Source organism: Pleuronectes platessa, chromosome 18, assembly GCF_947347685.1.
Source record: "Pleuronectes platessa chromosome 18, fPlePla1.1, whole genome shotgun sequence".
Lineage (NCBI taxonomy): Eukaryota > Metazoa > Chordata > Actinopteri > Pleuronectiformes > Pleuronectidae > Pleuronectes > Pleuronectes platessa.
In genome coordinates this window covers 10782682-10810501 of record NC_070643.1, presented here as the reverse complement: position 1 = coordinate 10810501, position 27820 = coordinate 10782682, and the positions used below count along the sequence as shown (strand labels likewise).

At 44.2% G+C, this 27820-nt stretch overlaps 1 protein-coding gene across 1 annotated transcript; it reads left to right on the top strand.

Moving 5' to 3' along the window:
• Window positions 1-1765: 1765 nt before the first annotated feature.
• rftn1a (raftlin, lipid raft linker 1a) lies at window positions 1766-27699 on the top strand. Its single transcript, XM_053446750.1, has 10 exons — window positions 1766-2017; window positions 10013-10164; window positions 17008-17191; window positions 18946-19054; window positions 22010-22745; window positions 22838-23041; window positions 24082-24191; window positions 24441-24598; window positions 25632-25665; window positions 25967-27699. The coding sequence occupies exons 2-10, from the start codon at window positions 10017-10019 to the stop codon at window positions 26396-26398; spliced, it is 2115 nt and encodes a 704-aa protein (XP_053302725.1). The 5' UTR covers window positions 1766-2017; window positions 10013-10016; the 3' UTR covers window positions 26399-27699.
• Window positions 27700-27820: the final 121 nt, after the last annotated feature.

The following is a 27820-nucleotide window of genomic DNA, read 5'->3' as shown; positions in this document are numbered from 1 at the left end:
CCCGAACAAAAGATACAAAAGACTTTTAAGTTCACCAATTGTGCCTATTTATATTTTATGTTGTATTTATTTTTGGCATATTTTCTTTGTTTATTTAAGCCCCTTCAGTGGCTCTCTGTACATACAAGCTATATATATATATATATATAAATATATAGTAGTATGCTAATTAGTATGACTCAATTTCAGACCTAATAATTCTCTGCATTCAAATTTCAATTAACTTGACCACTACGGCATAACAGCACTTCGTCATCCAAATTAATTTGTCATTCATTTCAAGCACTCATGTTATCGTTAATATTAGGTGGGCTGTTTTTATTCCATTGGGTGTCATTAGAGGTGGTAAATGAAAGATGCGTGATCACCATACTGAACCACACCTTCCAGGGTTAGTTTCACAGAGCTCGTGGCACACTGATCATCCTGTGTGACTCTTTTTTTTTAACCATCTCCCACCCTGTGACCACTCCCCCTCGAATGTTTCCAAGGGTTCCCACTCAAAGACAATCACGGCATCAATTTACAATTCCTATCACTTCATCAATCAGCTTTTAAAATGGGGGGGGAGAAACGTGAAAAGCAGTTTTAATCCACTTTGAAATGAGTGTCACTATTTACAATAAGTCGATTTATTTCATCCGTTTGTGGCAAAATGTTCACAGTAAAAAAATTGGTTTTAATCCAGATGCAGGTGACCTTACATGAAGAATTTTACTGACAGTGCGATCATTACTTTTTTTTATTCTTATTCCTATTCATGACATGCACGGTATGTTTTAGGTTTTATTTTAGGGGCAGCTTTATTTGGTTGGAGTTCACATTGGGCGTTTGGTACAAATCACCTGTTATCGTTTCATATGGGCGTTGTCTTCACAAACTCCTGTTTAGACATCTGGATTGAGTCATATTGTTTTGTTCAGAGAGCCTGGGCAACCCACTATGTTTGGGTAGTTAGTGTTATTTGTTAATGTTCACATTTGTGCAGGTTTGAGTTTGTCTGTAAAAAACAAATAAAAGTTGAAATGTTCTCATGTAAGCCTGAGGAGGGTTTAAGTTTTTTTTTTCCACACCATTTTGAACACTGGCTTTTTGTTTTTAAGGAACATTTATTTTGAACTTCATATTCAGAGTTGGCAGGTGATGATGTTGGAGCGTTCAGTCTGCTGCCGCTGCCGCCCCCCCTCCAGCCTCCATGAGCCTGTCAGCTGGCTGCTGGGTTTCAGTCAGGGTTGGATTGCCTTGTCTTCCCTGGCAACAAGCCCCATCATCTCTTGGTCACAGAGCGTTTTGTTTTTGTCACAGTCTGGTGGTGCGACTGGGCTCCCGAGGGGCGTCCTGTCCGGGCCGTGGCCACCCACCAGCTCCACCCACCTACCACCCTGTCAGACGTTTCTGAATTATGGATAAGTCTGGATAGCTGCTTATGAAATATGAATTTTCCAGAGGAGACTCTTGAAAAATACAAATGCCTCTAACCCCAATAAGCCAGATCGAGGAACATTTTAAACTTTCCAGTGACCACTGGAGCAAACACATCAGGAAACAGTTCAAGAAGCACAGCCCAATAGTATTTTTTTTGCTTATCCTCCTTCCTGGCTTTTACAGTAATCTGTTTTTTTTTTTTTTTATTCATGCAAAATCTCGAATTTGATTTCTCCAAAGTGTTTAGGAGGATCCAGCCTGACGGGGGGAGGAGAGAGAGCCTGTGAGTAAAGCCGTCCTCTCCTCTCTCCCCTGCACACGCAGTACACGCTGCTGACAGACGAGGAGAGAGGTGCACGCAGTCTCACGAGCAGCAGTCACTCCGTGGTAGTTTCTAAATGGAGCTTTCGTGTTTTCTTCCCATTGGATCACGGTATCAAGAGCTACCGTGCATCTTGTTCCTGCCGCTGTGACAGGGACAGAGCGTGAAGACATTAGGGAGGAGAGGAGGGACGCACAGAAACTGAGTGAAGTGCGAGGGAGCTCTTGGTCCTGCACACACCTCACACGCAGACTGGGAACAATTTCATTGGTAAGTTTTACTCTTGATTATTCACAAAATGAGAAAAGAATGAAAATGAATGTCTACTTTGCAGAACACGGTTCGAGATAGACTGAAACACTAGTGACCACCAGAACTAGTTTTAATATTTCATAATAACACACTTTCACCTCTCTTATGACGATCTCTGAATTGTTTTTCTCAATAGATTTGTAGAGATACGTCTTCATTTCAAAACTTTTTGGTGATTCATAGAGAAGTCTGAGGAACCAGTGGCGGATCAAGGATTTTTCTAAATCAGGGGCCAACAAGGGGCCCGGAATTTACTCAGAGTAGGAGCGTCACTTTTTAATTCAAATGTTCATTTGAGCATGGGTGGGAAGGAGTCCATACTCTCTACTTTGCTTTGTGATCCAGTTTATTCAAATATATTGAACTGAATTTTGTGTTATGTCAAACTTAATTTAATGAAAAAGTGACACAGAAGGCAAACTAACATCTTTACACATTTCCTGATTCAGTAAGGTGCACATTAACATCATTCCTTGTTTACTCTTAGCTCTTCAGCTTTAACACATTTCCACACGTCATTGAATATATTTTCAAAATTGTTCCTTGTTCAAGCAAAATGTTGTACTCAACTAAGCATAGAAAATTCATATTTATTGTTAGTAAATGGCTAGTTTATTTCGAAAAAAACTATTGACACTTTGGGGATCAATTGGATTTCAGTAGGGACCAGTGCCCCCCCTTGGCCCCGCCCTCGGATCCACCCCTGTGTGGAACTCTTTCACAATAAAACACCCTGTGACAGAGAAAAATCCTTTTAGCTTTTAGACACTCCTCTCATTTGATATGTGTGATGTTGTGTATCATTTATTTCTTTATTCATGGTGGAACGAAATGAATAAGCCCTCACTGCTCACTGTCACAGGTTGAAGTGAAGTCAAGATATGCGTGACGGAGTAAATGTGCCGAGCGCAGATGGAAGAGGGTGTGTGTGTGTGTGTGTGTGTGTGTGTGTGTGTGTGTGTGTGTGTGTGTGTGTGTGTGTGTGTGTGTGTGTGTGTGTGTGTGTGTGTGTGTGTGTGTGTGTGTGTGTGTGTGTGTGTGTGTGTGTGTGTGTGTGTCAGGAAGAGAAAGATTCGGTGCATAAGCCACCTGTCATGCATCATTTCCCGTTCACTAAACTACCACCGTTAACGGGCAGCAACAGCTAGCCACGTGCTGTGTTTGTGTGTGTGTGTTTGGAGAGAGGGGTTAAGGTTGAACGCACCAAAGAGGAAAAAAAGGAAACCAGGAACATGTAATTTCAAGCAAGGCTGCACCCACAAAATGCATGTGGCATCAATTAGTTGCACTGCATATGTATGGGTGCTCTCCATATCGCTGGGAAATCCTTTTAAAAAGCATTTGAAAAGCTCTCACTACCAGTGAGTGACACCCAGTTAATCATACTGGCTGTGAAAACACTACACTAAAACAAAAAAATCACTTAGGAACTGAGTTTACAATGTTAAAGGTTTGATTCTATTAGCCGCTGAGCTTCATCCAGGGTTTTCCTAGATTCCTTCTTTATTCATAATGTTTTTTTTTTAGAGCAAAATAGGTTGTGCACGGAGCAGCTCGACAGACCAATACATCAATGTCATATTTGTTTTTATCCTCCACATGCAGCCTCATTAAAACATGCTTCGAGGTGACTATTTTGTTGCTTTGGGGGGATCACGACTCCCTCAAGGCAACTTGACATGCTCCCGGTCTGCTCTCTGTCTGCCACCCCCCCCCCCCCCCCTTTCTCCCTTCTCTCTTTCTCCTCATTCTGTACTTGAACTCCTTCTCTTTCCTCGTATCATCAGCATCCCCCCATCCCTGGGTAGACAGAGAGGAGCTGCAACCCAGTGGGAGGGGAGCCCACTCCCCAGGACTCAGTCTGTCACCTCTAATTGTGAAATGCAGCGAAACACATACAATCTAACACGAGAGGTTTGTGACAAAATAGTTTTCACCGACAAACATAAGGTTTTTTTGGTTGTCAAACGACCATACAACCATAAAACCATAAAAAGCAGCTTAATTCAGATGAATTCTCTGTTAAAAGGTCAAACATTCCTTGCCTGTACAGTAGAAATGCCACCCACTCACAAGCCGTAGGAATTATGGCTTCCTAGCAGGCCATTGAGTCCAATAATAAAGGAGACCAGACGCTAGCAATGATTTTTATTTGTTAATACCTGCTGTAAGTCAATTTAGTGCATCAGGTGCAAGCCCCAATATTACAGGATGCATAAATAAACCACTTGTCTCAAGTTATGTAGAGTAAAAGTCTTTACCTTTGACAATGGCTGAGTTAAGACCCATGAAACAGTTAACATCTTTAACTCCTGGCCCCATCAATGTTGTTAAAGACAATGTGTTCCTATAAGAAACAATTAACAGTTGTGTGGTGACAGTAGGTTAACGTTAACCTACAGGTTAAGACTTGGCAAAGAACGGCCACTTGCCTTTAGGTTAGGGATCAAAATGGTAATGGTTAAACAGTTAAAAAGCCAGGACCTTATTTACATATCACTGTCTGACCCCCACTTAATGTTATTCAAACAACTTCCTGCCCTTAATGTTAATGCTAATTGAAATTTGTTAAGAACATGATACATAAATAAGTGATGATGCATTACGGGCAGAGGGACACTTTCTCTGCTGACTGCATTATTATTGGGAAGATTCAAACTGCATTATTGTACTTATATCGTAGCCACGGAGTAAAGATGTTGTGTGATGTTATGTTGGCTATTCTGACATAGTCATCACTATTACCCTGGCTGATATTATAGCAGAGAGGTGTATACACCAAGTTGCAGACGATCAGCCTATATATCCTTATACAGTATATCAGATTTATAAAAGCAAATATCGATATTGGCCTAGAAAATCCATAGTTGTCGCTTCTTGATGGGCTCATCTCTTATTTGTCCACAGTTTAATTAAAGTTTAGTAGATAAAGTATATCTAGTAACTATTTCCATTGTCGATTGATCTTCTGATTATTAAAAAATAACATATCATCCCAAAAAATATCAAAAATGTTAATTAAATTACAATACATGACAAATGAAAGTTTCAAGGTAAATGTCTCGATTTGTCTTATTACCAATCCAAAACCCAAAGGGAATGGTGTCTTCAGGTGCCTGGCCGCCTATGCCCACCGACCCATATACATAAAATCACCTGGTGCTCAGTAACTTCAAAACAAATCTTCCAAAGCTAACAAAACAAATCTGAAAGAATAATTCTAAAGGCATTATCTAACTGGTTATATTAAACAAAACAAAGAGATAATTAGATGTTTAACTATTAAACATTAAAGAAAACAGTAAATGGCTCCCATAGTTTTTAATATGTAAGATTGAATGATCATTGACATTACTGATCAACAATGGACTAATCACTGCAGCTCTAAAGTTTCATAAGCATTGAAATATGTGCACTAGGTAAAGTCAAAGTTCAATCTAGCAGAGGCTGCTTAAATTACCACCTTCTTTTCTGCCTTGTTACTTATTTACATAAATCCAGACAACCCATTCTTTTTTTGTACTCATTTCTCATCATGTTTACTGTTACTACCTTTAGTTAATCTGCCCAGTTATGGTTTTTTATATTTTTATGCCCAACACAGCTTTTCCCTTTTTTTTTAATAAATGCCAGGGAAATATAAAGTAGACATTAAAATGTGAATTTTAACTGTGGCTCTATTTGAAAGGCTCCTCAGTGGTTATATCTACATTTACAGTGATTCTTCCTAAGCCTATGACTGCGTGTCGCTCTCCCTCTGCTTAGATGAATACTACTTCTTGGAAAGCAGCCCCCCCCCCCAGCAAAGCAGTGGCATAGTGCAGACGGATTATGCTCTCGCGTAAATCTGCTGTCATTTCAAAACTCTCCGTTACAAGAGATTCTCTAATGAGAAGCCCTTTCCTGCTCTCTGTCTATCTGCCTCTTCACTCCACTCTCTCTTTCTCACCTCTTTTATCTGTCTCTCTCTCCTGTCGCTCCCTGTTTAATGGAGTTTTTCTTTTTCTGTCAGGGCCCTTTTCTGCCTGTGTGTTTGTGTGAGAGCAAGCAAGAGATTCTGTTTGAAGTCAACGAGAACAGAAAGAAGGCCTCATGTGAAGTGAAAAGGCCTCAAGTCTTGAACTCGTCTGAGTTTCTGCGTAGTTTTTTTCCCTCTTTTCTTCATGTGACGTTGTGTCCAATTACAGAGATCTGTTTCCAAACCTCAGACATGAGTTCATCTTTTAAAGCGAGGCCTTTGTTTTTGAAACAAAACCGTCAGTGTACAATGAGAAGGATTATGGGACGTTGGATCAAACGGCAGAGCTGAAGGCTAGTCGAGACCAAGGCCAGAACCAATCATGTTTTCTTTGAGAGCAATAAAACCAACTGCTGAGAGCAATATAGACGGCAAATTATTACAAATTGTCGTGATTTCTTTAGAAGTGCGTAATCTGCTGTGCATAAAAACATAATAGGGACAGTGAATCAATGTTTTCTCATTTTATTTTTTGAAAATTGACATAATGTGCACGGGGAGTGGTTAGAAATTGTATTAAAATACTCGAGGCCAGGGGCCAGAAAGCTGAGAAGTAGATTATTAAAATCATTCCGGACATTTCTCTCATTCTGTACACTGGTGCAGTGCTTGTTTGGAATGGGCTGTTTGTTTGGGCTGTGGTGATGCTGGTTGCAGCTTTTCTTTCTGAAACCATAATTGAGCCACGGCGAGCAAAGACCGACTGACCCTGAAGCCACCGCCGCTGCACAAAGAGCTTTTCACCTGTTTATTCAAAGTTCAGCGAAGCTTGATTCAGTATGCAGAACCCTGAAGTGCAGAATCCTTTGTTGTTGCCATTGTCTTGAACGTGCTGTTTGATCTGTTTGATCTGTTTGATAGACGTCACTCAGTCTATGAGTCTCAGCCAGCACCGCTACAGAGCGCTTGCCGCCTGTTTATTAATATCGAACGCATGTCGTGTCAAAATCGGCAGCTGGTTCGAAGCTGCACTAGCTTGGGCCTTTAACAATTCATATGCCAAGTGTGAAGCCAATAAGATGAACGGTCCTCGAGATATGGAAGTCACAGACAGACAGAGATTCCTGGAATTAATAGACAGATGTTTCTCTTCGTATCCCGTCATGGGAGAGCCACCATCATTATCATATTTTGACCACATCCACCTCATGCTTCACCCCCACGATGCATTTTTCCCTAACTAGCCAGAGATGCCGCCTTACGAAGCGTCTTCACATTAACCTAACCTCTTTTCCTGCAGCATACTGGGACATATTTAAGCACAGGCCCTGGGGGTAAAATGTTTGAGAGGGGATCTACATGCTCCAACATAGACATAACCCAGGGCCTACTAGGCTGGCTGACTGGCTGTCTGTCTGGAGACATTATAATAGTTTTATGGGACTTAACAGGCTCAGCAGGGGAGCATTTCTGCTGTAAAAGCTCATTGAGCCTCTAGACAGAAGGGCTGAATGGGCAGAGGAGAGGATGGAGAGGGTTGCTGAAAGCAAATGTACTGTAGGCAGAGAGTGATAGAAAACGGGGTGGAGAAAGCTAGTGTAGCATTATAGTGTAATGACCATGAAGATGAAAGAGGGTAGAACTAGATGGTGCAATATAGAGAGAAAGGATCTACAGGAGCGAAAGTTGTCGGAATGAAAGGATGCCATGAAAGTCGCGATGGCCCTAATAACAAGAGAGGGAAGGTTGGGAATTCTTGTAATCAGATGGACACAAAAAGAAAGCGACAAAAATGAATGGTTTTCTGTAAGACCAATCAAAGGCCATTGTTGCAATAGAAAGAAGGGAGTTGTCCTAATCAAGGGTGGTGGACAGGAGCAGAGAGAATAAGGGGGTGATTAAGGCCTGGGTCAAAACGACGAGATGATGTCTTATATATCATGATCTAGACGCGCTGAGGAGCAAATGAGAGTTCAAGAGGGGTAGTAGACGGGGATGGTGGGGGGAAGAAGAGAGGAGAGACGATCAGATAATGTTGTGTCGCACATCATCTGCCTCCTCCCAGAGGGTCGTCTCCCCTCGTTTGGTGTCATTACCAAAGAGCACGTCGTATTGAAGAGTAATGACTCTTAATTGCTTCCTTTTTGATTCATTGATGGAGTGTACTGTCTCAAGATGGATGAGCTATGGAAACGTATCGAAGATGCTGCCCTATGCAACTTTCTGACCTTTGGAAATACATGTACCATGCATTCAAAAAAGCTATCCGTCACCATCTACGCATACACACATTTTTCCCACAATCCCTGTGGGGACAAATCATTGAAATAATGCATACACTGACCTCTGACCAAAATCTCGGAGCTTTGCGGTTATTGTCAGACGATGAGTTAGCCTCTGGGGTCAGTGGCCTATATTTTCAGGATCCTGGTGTAGACAGTGGATATCCTGAGTGAGACTATGTTTTTCTTCAGATAATTCAAAAAGCTGATAGCCGATGCATTTTGGTCTCCACATGGGGGGTTTATCGGCAGGTAAAAGCTGCTCAAACGTGATTGGCCAATGGAAACCAGAAGCTTTCTGGCTCCAAAACCTTCATCGTCTACAGTTTCTACATTCAAATGCAGAATCTGTATTAAGAGTTTTCTGTTATTCTTAACATCCCACATAACCTTTATCTAACCTTAACCTAACTAATATAGCCTGAACCCTCAAACCAAGTCTTAAAAAGCTGTCTCTGCTTGTGGGGACCTCAATTATGTCCCCACGAGAGACAAGAGTCCCCAGGGGTTATCGTGCATTCAGTTTAAAGTCCCCAATGGGTTCTAACAAAAAACGAGACACACACACGGACGCACACACAGAGACACACTAAACTTAATGTCGTCTGTTAGGATCGTTAGCCAAGTTAACGTCCATGCACTTGGCCCATTGGGACTTGTGTCATTTTCTGAATTCAGATACAGGGATACAGATATAGACCTGCCTTTGGGGAGTGAACCACACTCGCATGCAGATGCACACCTCACCGTGTGGCTCTTACAAGCTGTGCCATACAGGGATATTAATCGCAACTGTGGCGATGGTCTGAGGGAACAGACGCTGTCACATTCGATTAGCTTGATGACATTTTGACACACCCTTCTCCTCTTGTCACTTACCCGTCTCCTGTCCTCTCTCTTCTCCCACCCTCTGCCAATTTGTCATTATTCTGCTCTGCCTCCCAAGTCATTTGTCAGAGGAGCCACCCCACTCGTCTGGTTTTTCTTTTTATTCGACTTCGGGTCTAAATTGCCTGTTGACATTCAGTATAGGAGGAATTTAAAAAGGGAAATGTAAGCCTCTTTCAAACTGTGTTTCCAATCCCTGCTGTCTTAACACAATCTGGAGGGGGTCTTAAAATAACATGGATTTCCTTGTGTTCCAAGACCACCCTTGGATCGACATGTATATTGGTTACAACATTTTTCTCTCCTCTCCTCTCCTCTCCTCTCCTGCCCCTCTCCTCTCCTCTCCTCTCCTGCCCCTTGTCTGTCTCGTCTCATGTCGCTACGCTTGACAGGGCAGGAAATCAGTCTCATTTCTGCTTTAATTCGTTCTGATCAAACATGTCGCTCCCAATCAGCCCTATGTGATTAGGAGATGCCCGTATCGCAGCCCACCAAGCAGGTAGTGGCTGGCACTCATATTTCAGTGTTATTGAAGTGTGTGTGTATGAGAAAGATTGTGTGTATCAGAGAGATGCCGTGTGTGTGATAGATTGTGAGTGTGTGTGAGTTGAATGCACGAATTCTTTCCAACAGCTTGAGCTCGCATGTGAGCAAAAGCATTTTTATCACACTTGCTCTAGTCTATTGGAAGTGCTAATGTGCGCTGTATATTTAGAAACTTTATCTATTCACTGTCTCCCAGTAAAATCTTCTCTAGCCCCCTCCTTTTTTCTCTCTTTATCTCCCATGATATTTTACTCTCCTCTCTTCTCCTCTCCATGACAGAGACATGGGGTGTAGGCTGCCTAAGCTGCGGAAGGCAGAGGAGAAGCGAAGCCCGGGAAACATCTACTCCACTCTCCGACGGCCTCAGGTGGAGACTAAAGTGGGTGTGTCGTACACCTACCATTTCCTGGATTTCCTGTTGGGGAAAGAAGGTATGCATACAGAAACAATTTAAATTTACTGTCGTTTGCCTCTGAATGTTCTACTGTGTGCAGATGAAATTCTGAATATTTCTTCTTTACTCCCTTTAGTTTTTTCCTTGTTCTTTGCAAGAGATTGGTCTGGACCAATGAAAACCAATGCGACATATGCACTTCTCTCCCTCATTTACATACTTGAAAATTTAATTTATTACTGCTTTCAAAGATGGTGAACATAATTGTGACATTTCACAGAATTTTGTTAGTTTAATCCAACTACTGCTGGTCTCCAGATAACCTTAATTATCTTAAAATCTTGAGATTTAAAGCTTCTCTAATCAATATGTCTGTATTTATGCAGCAAATGTGTTATAGACAAATATACCCCTAATTATCACCCAACCGGAAAAGCTCTAAACTAAAAGGCTCTAAAAAACCTCTGTGCACCACCGACTAATTTATAATTGATTACTTATTGCACATTTACAGTGGAGCAAGAGCCAGATAATTCCCCCAGGAGCTGGTGGAGACCAAACCAGAGGTACAAACAGATGGAAGGTCACATTTATGTTTGCCTGGCGGCCTGAAATATGATTTTAAATGAATGCTGCATTAGCCAAATCAACTTAAGTGACAACATGTTGTACACACTGCTGTGTTCATCCCAAAACAAATGAGTAATCTCAGGTATATGCTAATTTTATACACTCAGTTACCCTCTGCACCCTCAGCTATTTCAAAGTATCTCCATAAGGTTTACGTTTTATTTCCTTTTATCTTTAAAAGGGGACAGTTAAATGTTTAATAATGTTCAAAATTATAAAAAAACACTGATAATATCGTCTGAACATGAATGAGGGACAGGGGACACGTCTCAACTGAAAAGAACAAATGCAGCAGCCAAGCTTCCTTCAGATATGATTCACATTTGTCCCAGTTCCAGTTTGGAGGAGGGAACAGGCTTCAAGAATTCCTGCAAATTGCAGGAATTATTTGTACCGATCACCTTTATTTCTTGTTTTAATGCACAATATGGTTGTTGAGTCAAGTTTTCTGTTCTGAAGTCTGCTCCCCTTTGTCATCCCGAAGCGTCGCACTGTGTGTTCCACTCATAAAATAGCCACAGATGCTGTTCCAACTTTTACCAGTTACATGAAATGTTTAGGTCAGCAACTCTTGAGCAATGTGTTTCTCTTCATGTAAGTATCCCGAGGGCATAAAACGGCTTATAAGCTGAAGTTGTGTCTGTTAGCGGCTCCTGTCACACGGAGTTCAAAGAGTTGTCTAATTCTCAGATTCAGCTATATTGTACACAGTGTAGTCATGCCCTCCATCTTCCCCCTGCCTCTCCGTCACACAATGACAATAGAGTAACGCTGATGTGGGTTTGCATGCTGTCTTCAGGACTCTGTGTGCAAATATAAAAAAATGTGGGTGTGTGTTTGTGTGAGTGTGCTTGCAGCGTCTTGAGAGTGTTTGATGAGAATCCTCTAGAGGCATCTGGTTTTCTAAAAATACAAATTCTGCCATTGTGTTGGTGTGGATTGTGAGGAGAGGCGAGGAGAAGAAACAGATAGAGCTCAAGCAACAATAATAAAAAAAACCTATACTTCCTAATGGCCTAATGTTTCTACAAGCCGGCGCCATGCACTCCACCACCCGACAAGCTGAAGCAGGTGCAAAGTGACTCACTGAAGTCCCTTTTAGACGCATTTTCAATGTAACACTGTAACAGACAGAAGGCGCCGCACCACGGCCAAGTGGCAGCGGCTTGGTTGCCAGTCGGCTTCATTTTCAGCCAGCCCTGTCGTGTTTGGCAAATGGGTTGAGTTGTAGTGTTGGCACAGAGAGATCTGGCAACCTAAAGTGGTGGTGGTGATGGTGGTGGTGGTTACCAAAACACACAATGGACTTGAGTATTGCTCGTCTTTCTTGGTTCTGAAGGCAGCGGCAGGTAAATGGTCCAATCGCATCGGTTGCCGTGGTGGCAGGAGCACCAAACATGTACAAGCACAGGGAGACCACACACACACACACACACACAAACACACACCCCCATGCAGTCAGGGCGGCTCATTCACACTCACACAAAGCACTTTATAGCACTTAGTCAATAGAGTTTTTGTTATCTTGCAACAGGCAGGTAGGTCGTTTATATGGTAAATTCAATGGCACCACCTGAGCTGCCTTAGGATGCCTATACTCGTTTTTTAAGGATAAACACGGCCACTAAGAATTGATTGTGTGTGTAGGTCGGTGTGTGGGTCGGTGTGTGTGTGTGTGTGGGTGTACGCCTGCCTCTCTCTGTCTCTTTCCCTCTCTCCATTTGTGATAGAGAGACCAAGAGAAGTGAAGGATTCCTGAAGGATTATCTGATTGTTTGTGGAGATTGAGAGACCTCATTCCCAGCAAGGGGATTTATTTGTATTTGCGTGCGAGTGTGTGTCTGTCTGTGTGTGTGGGTGTGTATGTAGGAGGCAGATAGAGGAATCTGTATGTCAGTCCATGACATTGAGGAAACCCACGGTCAAATCCATGCTTTAATTCAATTTGGCTTCCATTAATATTATTATTTCCCTGCCAGCGTGACATGACGACTCCTAACCGGTAATGAAAAACAACTGGTGACCCCTCCAAGGCATTTGAGACAAGATGGCTGCTTATTAAACTGAGTTGCGTTCTCAGGAAGAGGAGCTCAATGATGCGACTGAAGAGCGGTTTCTAACTCCACCTCTGACCGGCGAGGGATGAATCACCCCAGAAACAATGGGGCTGATAAAATAGCTCCAGCAAAAAGCTTGAAAAATATTTCCGTTTGACTAAGCCCGACCTGCTCACGCTGGGTCACGGCAACCCTGTGGTGAATTCAGGGGGGGGATGAGGATGTTGCAGGCATTTGGCCTGGAATTCACACAAGGACAATTTATTTGATTCTTCAGCTCCTTCTCATCATATGACCTGAAACCCATGTTTTATCCCGCTGTGCAGTCTCGGTTCTCTCAAATCGACCAATGTGCTGCTCCTTGACACATCAGCCACCTTTATGAAAAGTGCCGTGATCTCCATTATCCCCCATGTAACATTGATTGGCTACCTTGACATGTCAGCATGAATGTGGAATATGAAATGCAACAGCCATGTGTGACATTTTAATCCAACCTCCTTTGTGTCGAGGCTGTGCGCAGATAATGAGCAGAGGAACAGAGAGAGAGAGAGTGCGGAGAACGTGAATAGAAAAGAGGGGGAGAGAGAAAAGCAAAGTAGAGAGGAGGAAGAATAAAGTCAAGGAGGTGTAACCGAGAGCTGCGGGTGAGGGAATGAACAGAACGTGAAAGCGGAAGGAAAAAAAAGATACAGCGTCTGGGGAGGGTCGAGCGAGAGAAGAGAGCGAGAGGTGTGAGAGTGAGCGAGCGAGCGGGAGTCAGGAATCTGCGGATGTGTGAGGAGGGAAGTTAGGTGTGACGCTGTGTGACTAACGCCGGTCTCTGGAGCAGACAGCGAGGAGCTGAACTCTGCTGATGACTTTCTGCCGCCCTGCAGAGACGGAGACCCACTCGTCTCATTAAAACTTACAACATGTGTCTGATGCTCACATGTGTCATGCCTGTGATTGTGTCAGTGTTTGCGGTGGTTGTGCACCGTGTACCCGAGGGAAAGTTCATTTTGCTCATGTGTGTATACTGTATCTTTTTGTGTGTGTGGGTGGTGTTCAGGTATTACTAGTAATCTGTGTACACAGTCACATTATAACCCTAGCCCACAACATACATCATTACATTTTAAGGTGAAGTAAGGTTACAGGGTTAGGTCAAGGGTAGGTTTATCTTAAGGTTTTGGGTAGGGTTAGATTGAGGATTGTAGTAACTATGGTCAAGGTTAGGCCCAGAGTGTGTGTATGTGTGTGCGTGCATGTGTGCGCGCGTTATACACACCTTATGATAGATATGTCTTCTGTTGACAGAGTTGATATATTCCTTCTCCCCCCCATGATATATGTTTGCTATCTAAATCTGTGTGTGATGTATTTGCAGGCGAATCCCAAATCCATCATTTTGTGATATCTGCACTTTTCCCTGCAAACATTTCTTTTCATGAAAGATTGTTGAAAAGGCTGATCTGACATCGCTCAAACCATTTTTTCCCCGGACATTTTTATTTAAGTGTTCCATTCCTTTTGGCGAAGAGCCTGCAGAGCGCGCCAGCAAAGATGGCAGAGAGCTGCTATGTGTCAAAAGTGAGCCAGACTAGAATTCACACCATCACAAGTACATGGTACTGTGTGCGCCTCGAGCGCCGCACTCTGTTCTCACCACAGCAAACCTTTTTTTTCCCCCAGCTTGTATTTGTCAGCTGCCTCTGAGACATTCGTGTAAAGGAGGCGCTCTGTGGAGATCAGACCCCATTTGACAAAGCTCGTATGCTGACCAACTACTGTCATAGCCGGTGGCTACATTCCCCATACAGCGGGGGAGCTCCTGACTCCAGGAAGTTGATTATTTTATAGTCGACTGTTTTGGCACATATCCTCACCTAAAACCTCTGCAAGTCATTAGAAGGCTATTTAAATAAACGTGAACCTCCACCAGGCACAGGGATAAGCCTTGAGGGTGGCAGTGTGAGTAGTAATCCCCATGCATCACCTAGCAGGCTTAGTGCAAACTCTGTCTGCTGTGCACGCACTCAGGCAACACTGGTGAAAAAAGAGGGCCCACACACACTCGCCGAGATACCATGGCACACACAACCCACCGAATATCCTTTGCAGTCGCACACAGAAAATGCAGGGATTGGTACAAGGAATTAATAAGGCCTTTGGAAATCGCTATGGGAAGGGGATGGACTTCAAGCAGCTCGTGAAATCCAGAGGTCAAAAAGTGAGTGGTCAAAAAGTGAGTGGTCCATCGCAGCACAGAGCGGCTGTCATGTGGTCCGAGCTGCGGGTGGAGATGGAAATAGCAGAGGGGGGGGGGGGGGGGGAAATCAACAGCTGAACAGCCGCTCAGACGCTTCTTGTGCCCGTTGAACAATGCACCCTTGGATGTATGCTCCTCTATCTCTTCCACATCCTCACACACAAACACACACACATCACATGAACATACTTCACCTCAGAACTCTCCCTCTCACCCTCAAGAAGTTGCACAAACAGAAACACACAGCTACTCCGACACACACACTTCAAACTCTCTAAAAACACACACGCCTGTTCTTCCATACACTTCACCTCCATGCCCTCGCCATAAACCTCCACCCGCCCTTTTCTGCCCTGAGCCGTTCCCATTCTGAAGCAGCCTCCCTTGTTTCCCATCCCTCAGTGTCAGACAGTATAAATGAAGTTGCTTCCCCAGCCCGGAGCGCTGCACAACACCCTCATAACTTCTGTATACGCCTTGCCTGAATTAGCCGCGATGCCTGCGTGTGTTTTTTCTTTCCGACGGTGGGTGAGCGCCAGCCGTGCAGAGCTAATGACGGCTAATGACTGTTTACGGTGACAGGAATCGCTGTTATCCCCACCAGCCCACCCCCGGTCTCCAGCTGTTATTATTATTATCACAGCACCGCTTTTGATAAGTCCCCGCAGACGCCCGGTTAAGTGTTCGCTCGACGAACGGCTCTCCTGGTTCCGAGCGGGTAATGCCAAGATGATGTGATGGTCAAAAATTTCTCTTGGATTTTATTTAGTTTTATTTTTTCTCATTCTTTCGCTGAGCAGGGCGTCAGGGGAGTGTGTGTGCATGTGGTTGTATCCATGTGTGTGCGCGCCAGATGATGGAGAACAAATTGAAAATGAGATGGCTTGCACATCTCCTGCGTGTGCGTACGTGTGGTTTTGTTTTTGTGTGTGTGTGTCAAGTTAATTTATTCAGGTTATTTTCTTCTCCAGACCCATGCAAATGAGATTGACAAGCATTCAGGCACAGACAGCCTCATCTCTCTCTCTCCCTCTCCCTCTATCCCGACATTGCTATGCTAACTGCCTCTCTCTCTCTCTCCATCTCCCTTTCTTCACCTCTCTCACCTTTTTTCCTCCCATCCTCTTATTTCTCTTTCTCCCTCACAAACACACACACATACACTTGGTTTCACTCAACGATACGGAAGTGCACACAGCCCATACATACACGTGTTCCCTTAAAAGCCTGTGAACAGAGAAAGAGAGAGAGAGAGAGAGAGAGCCTCGCCACAATGCACTGACCCCGAGAGGGCGGTTCTCGCCAAACATTGCACCCACCCTGGTGGATTTGCTGTGACATGTTGCTGCTATAAGATAAGCTCCACTAACCATTTCCAATGAAGTGAAGGGGTTTTCTTCCCATTGTGTTTGGTAATAAGGTAAACGGCTCCTGTTGGCGAGTGCTGTTAATGCCACACGCCCAAAGAGACACACTGTGATAGCATTGTCTTCCAACCCTTTTGATGTGTGTGTGTGCGTGTGTATGTTATTGTACTGAATTTGTTAGGGTAGGTGCAATTGTGTGTTCAACTGAGCACTTCCCAGTATGCATTGAATTGCATGTCAGCATATGTGTGTTTTCCAAAATCCAGACTGTGCCAGGACAGGGGCTAATAGTCGTGGTGTAATTAGTTTCACATTTAGCGTGAAGATGCCATGTGTTGTTCGGTGGGGATTAGCATATAGAAACATGCTCTCTGTCTTTGTTCCTTCCTTTGTCCCTGTTTTCCTCTTCTTCTTTTTTTGTCACTCTTTCTCTTTGTTCCAGCTTTCATCCTCTTCCAAACACCTCGTTACCACTTCCCCTTTTCTCTCACATCCACCAGCAGCCTCACCCCTTCCTGATGAAATTGTTTTTCTCTCACCTGTCCCCCCCCCCCCCCCCCCCCCCCCCCCCGCAGAGGTGCCGGTGTCCTCGGTGCTGTGCCTGTCTTCGGTCAGAGAACTGCCGGTTCAGGTCAGGGAGCTCTACGCGCAGGGGTTCGTCCTGGTCGCGGTGCACCCGTTCGTCCACCCTTGCGGCCCTCGCCACGCGCACATCCAGCGCCAGCTCCACCGGGCGGTGCTGGTCCGAGAGACGCCAAGGTACGCGAGCTCAACACGCCCTGTTCATCAGCCTCTCTCTACCGAGGCAAACTGTTTTGACTTGAAAGATTCACACTGCAGAGAGATTTGATTAAGATAGATGAGATGATTCATTTGGAACCAGCATCGGAGAGAAGCCATTAGGTGACAGCTTCTGCAACTTCATTGTCTGGAAGCCAATTGAAATCCCATTATCACAAGAACAACTCTGCGCCTCACCTTCTTCTCTCGATGTTAAAATGAATTGCACATGAGACCGCCACAAAACATTTCTTATTTTAGCTCATTGTCCCAGTTCTTTTATGTTCATGAAAATATACTGTTGGACGTCCCATACTGTCCCAAAGCTGTTCCTTAACCCAGTTCTTCACTTTCAACCCCTCTTCTGTAGTATCTTCTTCTGGTGACTTTAAAGACTAGAATGTCACTGAGAGAGACCAAACACTTCCCCTAAAACCACATTCACTAGATCCATTCATTTATTTATCTTAGCAGCACCATTGCTCATACAGTCATGTCGGCTGTTTCATTTCTGTTTTGAGTTTTTTCCCCTATATTTCTCCCAGTGTTGCTGCTTATGGTCTAAGTTATTCCAATATGAAAGTTTCCTTTTCATAATTTCGAGTCACAGGCACTTAACATACCATTTCACAACACGTAGATATTTTCTGACATTTCCAAAACATCGGGTGATCTATAATACATCATCTCTCCAGTGTATATCTGATATCAGCTTAGTAGAACTTTATGATAATTTGGTTGTAGAAAATGTCTGGTATAGAGACTGTAACTCCTGTGGATCAGTCTTTGTATTTTTTCACTCATAGAACCAAAGTTACACTTGTAAGCTTCCATTTGCTGTCACTTGTTCTTTGCAATTAAAGGAGCTGCGTTGCTGACTCTACAGTTTTAGGCATCCTCCCGAGTTCAATGTGCTCTTTCATTGGGAATTGAACGAATGGTGTGTTACATGCGCACACACACACACACACGCACGCACTAATGCACAGGCAGGTGCCGGGCTGCTCCTTTGATGCCCCCCCTGCCAAGTGGTCCTGCTGCTTCCTGGCACCTGTCACCGTGGAGACGGCTGATTGCATCATCAGCGCTCGCCAGAGGGGAACGGCGCGCTGAAAGAGAGAAACCCATCGCTCCATCCTTTCATCTCCTTTCTTCGGTGATGGCTGTCCCCCCTTTTCTTTTGTCCTCCTCGCGCCTTTTTCGTCCCCTCTACTCCGCCTTTTATCTCCCCATCACCGCCTCCCCTTTCATCGAAAACCCTAAAAGTGGAAGAGGAGAAATCTGACAGATCTACTGTTTGAAATCTAGCCGGGAATGTCACTCACGCCTCAGAGCACAAGATATTGGCACGGCCTTCTCACTGACCTCAATCCCAATCTGAAGAGCCATATCTGAACACTCCTTTTATGATGGTGTCGTGCGGCGCGAGCAGAAGGAAATTCAGTCCCTTTTTTCTGTCTAATAAGTCTATTGTGATCATGTTGAATGTGCGCTCTCCTTAAATGGAGAATTCATCCTGTGCCAGAATTGACATTATCTTTCTGCCGCGATCACTCTTGGCAAATGAGAGCACTCGAAGACGAGCATGTCAACCAGAATCCATACAGTCAAGGCTCATTTCCACTGTAATGTTCCTGTGTGCCACTTCCGCTTCGGCGATAATGAACAGGGAGCAAATGAAGCAAGGCAACGTTTCATAAGAGTGAACAGTTGTTTCATTTCTCACCCTGTAGTTCAGAGAAAAGCCAGCTGAGGTGGGCCCGACACCGACTGGACACAGATGTGTGTGTGGCGGGTCACCAGGCCGCTGACCCCGAAGTGATCCAGAGCTACGTCAAGAGGGTGAGTTCCACGAAACAAACCAAGGTAGTCAGACGTCACGCTGTTCATTCTTCGTGGATCCGTCTTCAAAAAGCGAGGGATGGGATAAAAAATCATCATCTCTGTTGTGCTGTACAAACAAAGCACTTAGTATTCTTCAAATAGAATCTAGTGGCTGCTTTTCAGACTCTTTGTGAGACGGTAATTTCCAGGGTTGTTGGAATAGGAGTTCAGTAATGAGGCTTCTCCTCGGGGTGCCAGGGCTTCACATTGCTCGACTTATTTGAGGGAAAGGCTCCGCGGCGAACACATGGCACGACAAATCTAGCTGAAGCATACAAACCGCCTCAGTTACATGAAGATGGGAATATTTTAAATCTGCACTTTTTTTTACTTACTTAATCCGGTGTGAGAGTAGAAGGAGCGCACTGATCCATCTTTGGTACTCCTTCCAATTAAAGTGCATCAACTCAGTATGTATGGATATTGAGGGCACAACTCAACACTACAGGGCTTTTTGTCCAAATTTAAAATATCCATGGCATCATTTCATTTGAGGTAACAGGAGGTCAAGGAATAATGTGGCACTAAACACAGAGTTGGCAGCCAGTTCTTCTTAAAATATGGTTTATTAGTTTTGCACAGTTGTACCCAGGTAGGTTAAATAGAGAAAATGTATGAATATTTTTTTTATAAAATAAAGAACTGTTTAGGAAATCTGAACCTAGAGGACCCAGTGAATACATTTCAGTCACATAAACATGTCAGATATTTCTCATCAAGACCCATGGATTATTTTTGATCAATAAAAATGTCCAAACGTTGCAGAAAATGAAAAAAAAGAATTCATCCATCCTGCAGTTCTGGCCTATTCCTGCTAACTAACCAGCTGACGCAGAGGAAATCACAACCACCTTGGCTGAAGCATCTAGTGATCATCACATTGAAGTCCGACTCCGATGAGAGGGTTTAGAAGATTACAGGTCACTGAAAGTTATGCAAGACTCGCTAATGGAAAGTCTTATCTTTTCTAATTCAAAATGAAAAAGGTCTTTCGCAAACTAACGTAACCGGGATTAGGTTTTTCATTCAGGCGAGATAAGGCGGCAAGCCAATAGATTTGTAAGGGCAACACATTGGCTAGATACACCGGATCCCTCCAGAGCGTCCACATCTCATTGACCTCAGACGTCCTGTAACTTTTTTTTAATCAGTAACACTGAAAATGCTAAAAGGCTGCTGGATTGGTTTTCCTGAGTGTTCATCGCCACGTCAGCACACTACAAGGTGGTAGAGGTAGTTTAATACAGTGACTGATTGGTATGGTCCAGTTAAAGGTTAAAGGTTAAACATGTTCATACTTAATCAATGTAAAGGCCCGTTTATGTCGAATTCTCTCTTTATTTCATGGTATATTTTGATATTTTAAACATCAGTCTCCTCTGGCTCTAGCACTAAACGGATGGAGTCGACTCTGCTCGCAAAAGGTGACCTGCGTGCCCCCCCCCCCCCCCCCCCCCCCCCCCGGTCTTCCTACTTGCCAGGGAAGAAAAAACTAAGGGGCTCACAAAAAGCTACAGGCAACTGCCTATAATTGCCTGTGTATGCCATATGCTAACCCACCACCTCGTCCTGACACCCAGAGCCTCTCCAATTCAAATGGAGCAAATTAGATTTTTTTTTTTTTTAGTTACCTGACTGGAATGATTTTAACAATTCATTGTGAGGGGAAGCGGAAGAAGAAACAGGTCCACTTGTGAAACACCGAAGTAGGGACATGTACAAAAACATGGAAGGGGGAAACAAACCAGAAAGTGGATCCCAACTAGTCGCATCTGCTGCAACACTATTCATGCTCCCGTGGCTGATAAACAAAAGGGAGGAGCTAGACAATGAATGGAAGGTTACATTATTTGCGGGTGAACAATAGTGAGCGTTAACCCCGCGACACACTGCCGGGCCCAGCGTCATCGTTGGCATTTACCAGCTGTAAAACTCACTTCTGGTGTCCGCTCATGAATTTGCTAACGGCCCCGCGATGGGAAATGAAAATGTGCTCTATTGAGAAGATTTGCATCTGAACACCCAGCGAGCACAAAGAGAAACCTGATTGGATGGAAATGCACATCACTGAGTATAATGTGATAGGCTCCGGCAGCGTGACATGAATAACCAATCAGATCTGAAGCAGCCAGAGTTCGAGATAAGAAACCAGGAGCGGTACCGGGCGGATGGAGTGCACTGGATTTTGTGTGTGGGTGGGTAGGTATGAGTGTGTGTGGGTGTCTGGCTGCTTGTGGGTAAAGGTGTTGGTGTGTGGGTAGGTGTGTCTAGCTGTGTGTAGGTGTGTTTGCTCTAGCTGTGTACCTCTATTTTTCCTGCTAGCTAACAAACTCAATCAGTCTGTGGACAAACTTATCTGATAACATTGTGTATGTGTGTATTAGATAATGCTGTGTAATAGACACAATGTTTATAAAAAATAATGTGTGTGCGTGTTTTTATAATATAATGTGTGAGTGTCAAAAGATGTAAACAATAGGGGAAGATGTGTCTCATTATTGTTCGACGGTAGTTTAACGATCTGATTTCTCTCCCGTAGAGTCTGTCTAAAACTGTCAGCCCAAATATCAACTGACAATTAACCACCAGAGCCTCCATGGGAGGGAGTGAGAAACACACACGCACGCACAAACCCACGCACACGGATGCGTTGATATAATGAGGTCCCTTTGTCATTTGAATATTTGATCTCTGCTGATGATTAGGCAGGTTGTTATTCTGCAAAATAACTCCTCTGCATACGTCAGCCTTTGTTTATGTGTAAATGAGGCTTTGTTTGTCTGAAGGTAGTCGGACTGAAATTTATTTCTGGTGCTGCGGATGTCGTGTTTTATATTCATCTGTCACTCAGATTTGATTCTAGTTCAGTTTAATGTTGTGTGATAACATTGTGTGTGTGTGTTGCCTCTACAGATCCAGGATGTAGCGGAGCAAGGGATGATGTTTGTGGGCTTTCTTCAGCAGCCAGGGGGCGCACCCTGCTTTCTGGGGCAGTGGGACCCTGAGGAGCTGTCGTCCTTGCACTCGAGCCCTTCGCCCATCCATCGCAACCCCTTCAGCGCCAGCACCAGCCCGACAGATCTAACAGAACCCCTTCAAAGCGGCGCAGAACCCGACGATCTCCCTTTTGAACCTCGAGAGTCAGATCATGAAATGGTCGAATGTAACACGCAGCCTTTGGTGCCCAGAGAACTGGACTTCAGCACCCTGAGTCCCACCCCGAGTTCAGAGCTCAGCGCAGGGGAGCCAGACGATCAGATTCAGACCTCACAGATCATTTTGAAAGAGTCGCTGGAATCAACAAACCAACCTCAACATCACAGTAGGCCTGGCGTGGACACGGATCAGTGGTGTCCAAGTCCGAACCCAGCAGACACCCGAGGGAGCCGGCTGCGTCTCGGAGAGCAGCAGCGTCGCGGACCAGAGCACAGAGACTCCACAGAGAAACACTTTCACCTTCCCGACCAGGGAGAAAGACGGGGTTCAAGCCTAGACGGCTGGCTCAGCTCTCCAGAGCTGGAGCGCAGCCATGAAAGAAAGTCCGGCTCCTTCTGTGCGGATGGACAAGGCCGAGAAACGACACACAACAACAACCATATTGGTCTCAAGAGTTCAGAGAAAGATAAGAACACGACTTCAGCACAGGCTCGTAAGTAACCAGCCACCTGTCTGTTTGATAAGCTCTCAGGGAAGTGGATCTATCTTGTCCTGACTTCCCTGTTTCTTTCTTTGTGATTGCAGGGATGCAGCTCTTTGCCCTCTACAACCACACAGGAGAGCTGAACACGTCCCTGAGGTTCTACTCGCTGAGGGTGCCGCTCCAGCTCCAGAAGGAGGCGGGGCTAGTCACAGAAGTCGATGCTCACTGGCTCGACCACATGACGCAGCATTTCACCAGCGGCGCGCGCCTCGTCGACGGGTTTTTCCAGCTTGGAGATGATAACGGTGGGTTGGAAGGGCACAGCATCAACACATAGGACAGATGTGGTGCAGCAAAACTCATCATCACATCCTGGAAGAATAGATGACAGAGGAGGCTTAGGAAATAAGTGATTATTACTTGATTGTATAGGATTTAATATGTAAGAATTTATTAGAGAATTTGTTACGAATCTTTTGGTAGACCCAATTTAGCTGTCCCAACTTCTAGTCTGTATGGAAAGCTGAGTTAATCACTTCCTGGGTTTAGTGTCAATAAACTTTATTTGCACAAAACTAACTAGAAGGCCCAACAGTCCCCTTATGAAACCACATTTAAATTCACCCTGGATTTTTATTTCGATCTACATCAAATTGCCCACACTCCAGTCCCCTAAACATGTACAGATCCTTGTTACATGTCCCAGCCCTCTATAAAATGTCCGTAGTTGAGTAGTTTTAATGTTATTCTGCTAACTTACTGTACTTAGGAGTGGGAAAAGAAGGAGAAGTCATGTTTTATGAGGTTTCCCCCTCGGCTGGCCGTATCAGTAACAAACAAATACAACATAAACCGTTCCTTGGGCAAAGGTAAAAATGTCAAACTATTCCCTTGATCACCAAAGTCACTACAGCTCAATTGAAAGCAGTTTTAATATCTGTATTGTCAACAACTAGAGGAGAAGTCATCACCCAAATAGAGTAGGATTCATCCTCTCAAGACAAAAGTGATGAATCAACCCACCTACATTGACCTCGGTAGAGCCGACCGCTAACACGGCTGAAAGCAGCGGTCATCCCCCTTTTACTTGTTGATTTCTTAAATGAATAGTTCAAAGCTGCTCAGGAGATCTCTGCTCCACCGCCGGGTAATGGATGCTATGCATGGAGTTACTGTCATGTGCCGTAAGTCCACAGCTTACACCGCAAGTCACTGCTCAGTCACCCGTGAGATGAGCAGGCTTAAGTCACAGGAAAGTGGGGATCAATAGTGAGGGGTTGGATTGCTGCATCACCTCCACCCTCCTCTGTTTGTCTGACTGTACTTTGTGCCGTTGTCTCTGCAGAATCCGGCGTTTCATCTGTGGACAGTGTCTTCATCCTGCAGAGCTCCGCGGAGGACACCACGAACACCTCCTATGACGCCATCGTGGTGGAGCAGTGGACCGTTGTTGATGTGGGTCTTCTTCAGTTTTTAATACTCTGGAGGAGATGTGCACTTTGAGAAACCCTTTGTGACTGAAGGCTTAAGCCGTTTTTCTGTCCTACATTACGTAACAGTGGAGATGAAGGAGAGGAGTGTGGCTCAGCTTAACTTTGCTTAAATGAATGCGTACTGTAATGTAATGTAATGTGTGTGTGCACCTTCACTGTGTGAATGACCGTGTACAGTTGAGTGAGGTTTCTTTCTCTCTCTCCTGCTCAGGGTGTGGTGGTCAAGACGGACTACATCCCATTGCTCCAGTCTCTGGCTCCGTATGGATGGAGGCTCATGTGTGTGTTACCCACACCCATTGTCAAGACCAACAGGTACTGGACTGCATCCATAGATGTCACTGTTACAGCCCTCAACTCAAATCTCCTGTAAACCCGTCCTCCTGCTGCGTCCTCCTGCTGCGTCCTTCTGTGCGTCCTCCTGCTGCGTCCTTCTGCTCCATCCTTCTGCTTCATCCTTGCTATTAACCGCCAAGGATGTTGTTTTTGCCCCTTTCCTATGTCGGTTTGTTGTCAGAAGGATTACGCAAAAACTAGTGAAAGGATTTCCACGAAACTTGGTGGATCAAGACATGGAATTAGAAAGAATCCATAAAATTTTCAATGTCACCATTGTCGTGAACGCACTGTTGTCGTGGTCTAAAAATCTCTCATATTGAGTTATAGCCGCTGCTGTGACCGAGCACTGGTTGCCTCTTTATTCACAGTTTAATATTGAATGAATTGCGTGTCCAAATCGCATCAGATTCAACACTGCACTTCCTTTGGTCCTGGATTACACAAGTGTGTACCCAATAAGATGAATGGTGCTCAACTTGAGATTTTATATTTCTCACATAGAGATTTCTAGAATTAGTAGATAAATAGATTTCCCAGAGAATAATCTGTTCTATATGAACGTGTGAAATTTGTTGCAGCATGAATTTGAATTGAATTTCAGGGGCCTTGCATTGTTCATTACATCTGATCATAGGCGCAAAGACTAATTATTGCTTTGTTGGCTTCAGACTCATTATTTCTCTCTCCTGTCTCATTCTGTTGTGAGGATTCGTACTGACAGTTTAGCTTAGACTCTCAGGACAGATGGTTTGAGATCTGACAAACCACGATCACATGCTCATCCCGACATGAAACCGCGTTTGAAATCCATCGGAGCTGCGAAACCCAAAAAAAAAAAAAATCCAGTTGCTGAGACGCTCTCGTCTTGTAATCTGTCACTTTACAAACCGCAGCGAACGAAAAACGGATTTCAATACATGTAGCGATATGCCGGCTCATCAGATTGTAACGGTAATACAAATGCCGCTCCTCTCTCTCTCTCCCTCTCTCTCCCTCTCTCTCTCTCTCTCTCTCTCTGCAGTGACGGGAGTTTGTCGACCAAGCAGATCCTCTTTCTTCAGAGACCCGTTCTGCAACGCAAGAGAAAAGACTTCAAGGTTCGTTCCCCTTTTTCCTTCCATCTCCGCTGCTCGTCTGTCACTTGTCTCTGTTGTCTCTGACTTTATGTCACAAAAGGTGCCATTAAAAAGTCAAGTTGCTAAATATGGGATGTACAGCAGATATAAACCGGCTCATGAAACATCTAATAATAGGCGACTAGTCGGCCTCAAACTGTACAGCAGAGAGGCGTCAGTGGGAGAGGCTTTGTTGTGGTTTGGCAGGTGTCTGGAGACATAGGAAAAAGAAAGACGCGGCACAAAGCGCAAAACTGTCTCACACACATCTGTTTGATTTCAGATGCTGAACCTCAGGGGTCGCAGCAAGGCAAAGAGAAACTCTGCCGGAGAGGACGAGAGAGAGATCAGGTCCCTAATGATGGACGTGGAGATGGACAGGTTGAGAAGAAACACAAACGAGGAGGAAGCGGAGGCGAGGAGGCGCTGGGACGGCGGAAGGAGCGATCGGGCGAGCCACCGGGAGCACGGAGATGAGTGGGAGGAGGAGGAGGAGGAGGATGAAGGACATCAGAGGGGCTCGGTGTTCCTATCGGGGAGCAGGTTTTCTGTTGAGGACCAGGAGGAGGAAACTGACATTGATATGATCCCTCTGTCCAAGCAGGAGAAGTGTGTGCGATGGACAGAAGTGTGTCAGAGAGATGACGGAGGGGTCAGGGAGGAGGTGAAGATGGAAGAGCGCATCAAACAGCAGCTGTTTTCCGGCGTCTGCTGAAACATTGGGCACAAAAAGAGAAGGAAACCCGGTTGGTTTTAAGTAAAGGAGTGTTTTGTTGAGCTGGATTCTAGTTCCTATGTGGACATTGATATCCTGTATTTATATCACGCACTGTTATTTCAACCTGCTCTGTTTAGGGTGTGAGGCTTTCAGGTTGTAGCTCCCATCAAGGGGGGACGTGTTGTGCAGTTTCTCTGCTTTGGGTCAATGTTGCTGTTTGATGTGTTTGAGATGAAATGAAACTGAACAGGACGACACAGAGTCTCCAGTCTGAAGCCTTAAGTATTATTTTCTTGCCCATTGTTGTATTTTACCACTTTCTTGTAATAGGGCTGTTAGAAGGGGAGTATTGATTTCACTGGCTTGTTTGTATTTTTATATGTTAACTTTAAAGATTAAGATAGAAAAGGTATCGCAAATTGTGAAGTAAACCACTTCAGAGCTCATCTGATAAATCTGCTTCACGTTACGTGTTGGCCAATAAACCACAGTTTTAGTTCAGATGAGCCAAATATGTTCGAGGTTATTTATTATGAGTTGAGGTGAGTTTGTTTTCAAAATGTTTGGGAATAGCAAAACTGTATTTGTCAACCAATAATTAGTTAAGATTTTATAAAAGTGTTTTACTCGCCAGGGCCAAAAGATTAGATATATTCAATAATAGATTCTCTACACGGCAGTAAAGTTTTCAGTGCTACGTTCTACTGGGTAGCTAAATGTTCAAATGTGAGTTCATATAAAAAATATTTGTCATTAGAGCCGGTGTTAAAGAAGTTGTCCGAATAGTTTTTTATTTTTGGCCAAACTCTAGAGATAATCAGTTTCTCCACAACAATGTGATGGAGGTGAATTTGAGCTGGGGATTTTAATTCATGCTCATATTTATCTAGAATTACTGCACTGTGGTTGTTTAAAACGTGTCCCCCCCCCAAACTCATGAGATCAGCCTGAGCTTTGACTACTGATGTCTAATCAGTCTAGACTTTAGATGTCACCGTGCATTTGAGCACCCAAAGCTAATCACTTCATCTGCGGGTCTTAGTGAACACAGCTGCCAAATTTGAAAAGGATTCTCAAGAGGCATTCTCAAGAAAGCGCATTGACAGTGACCTTGAGCTTTGACCTCCAATTTCTCCTCAGGTCATGCTTGAGTCGAGGTAAATGCCAGATGTAATTAAATTCCCTATGGATGTTCCGGATATATCATGTTTACAAGAACATAAGGTCAGTGTGACCTTGACCTTTCACCAACAAAACCGAATCCATTTTTTTTTAGCTGAAGTGAACATTTGTGTCACATTTGGAGAAATGTGTTGTTGAGACATTGTTTTCAAAAGATTGGGACTAACAGAAGGGCAACCTGAAAACATAATGCCTCGGGTCGCTGGCTGTTGCGAAGGCTTAAAAATAAATAAATCA

Excerpts from the sequence above, each read along its gene's own strand:
- rftn1a (XM_053446750.1), top strand. The coding sequence starts at position 10,017 with ATGGGGTGTAGGCTGCCTAAGCTGCGGAAGGCAGAGGAGAAGCGAAGC. Across the intron at positions 19,055-22,009 it reads TCCAGAGCTACGTCAAGAGG|ATCCAGGATGTAGCGGAGCA; the intron begins GTGAGTTCCACG and ends TTGCCTCTACAG. Across the intron at positions 23,042-24,081 it reads CCAGCTTGGAGATGATAACG|AATCCGGCGTTTCATCTGTG; the intron begins GTGGGTTGGAAG and ends TTGTCTCTGCAG.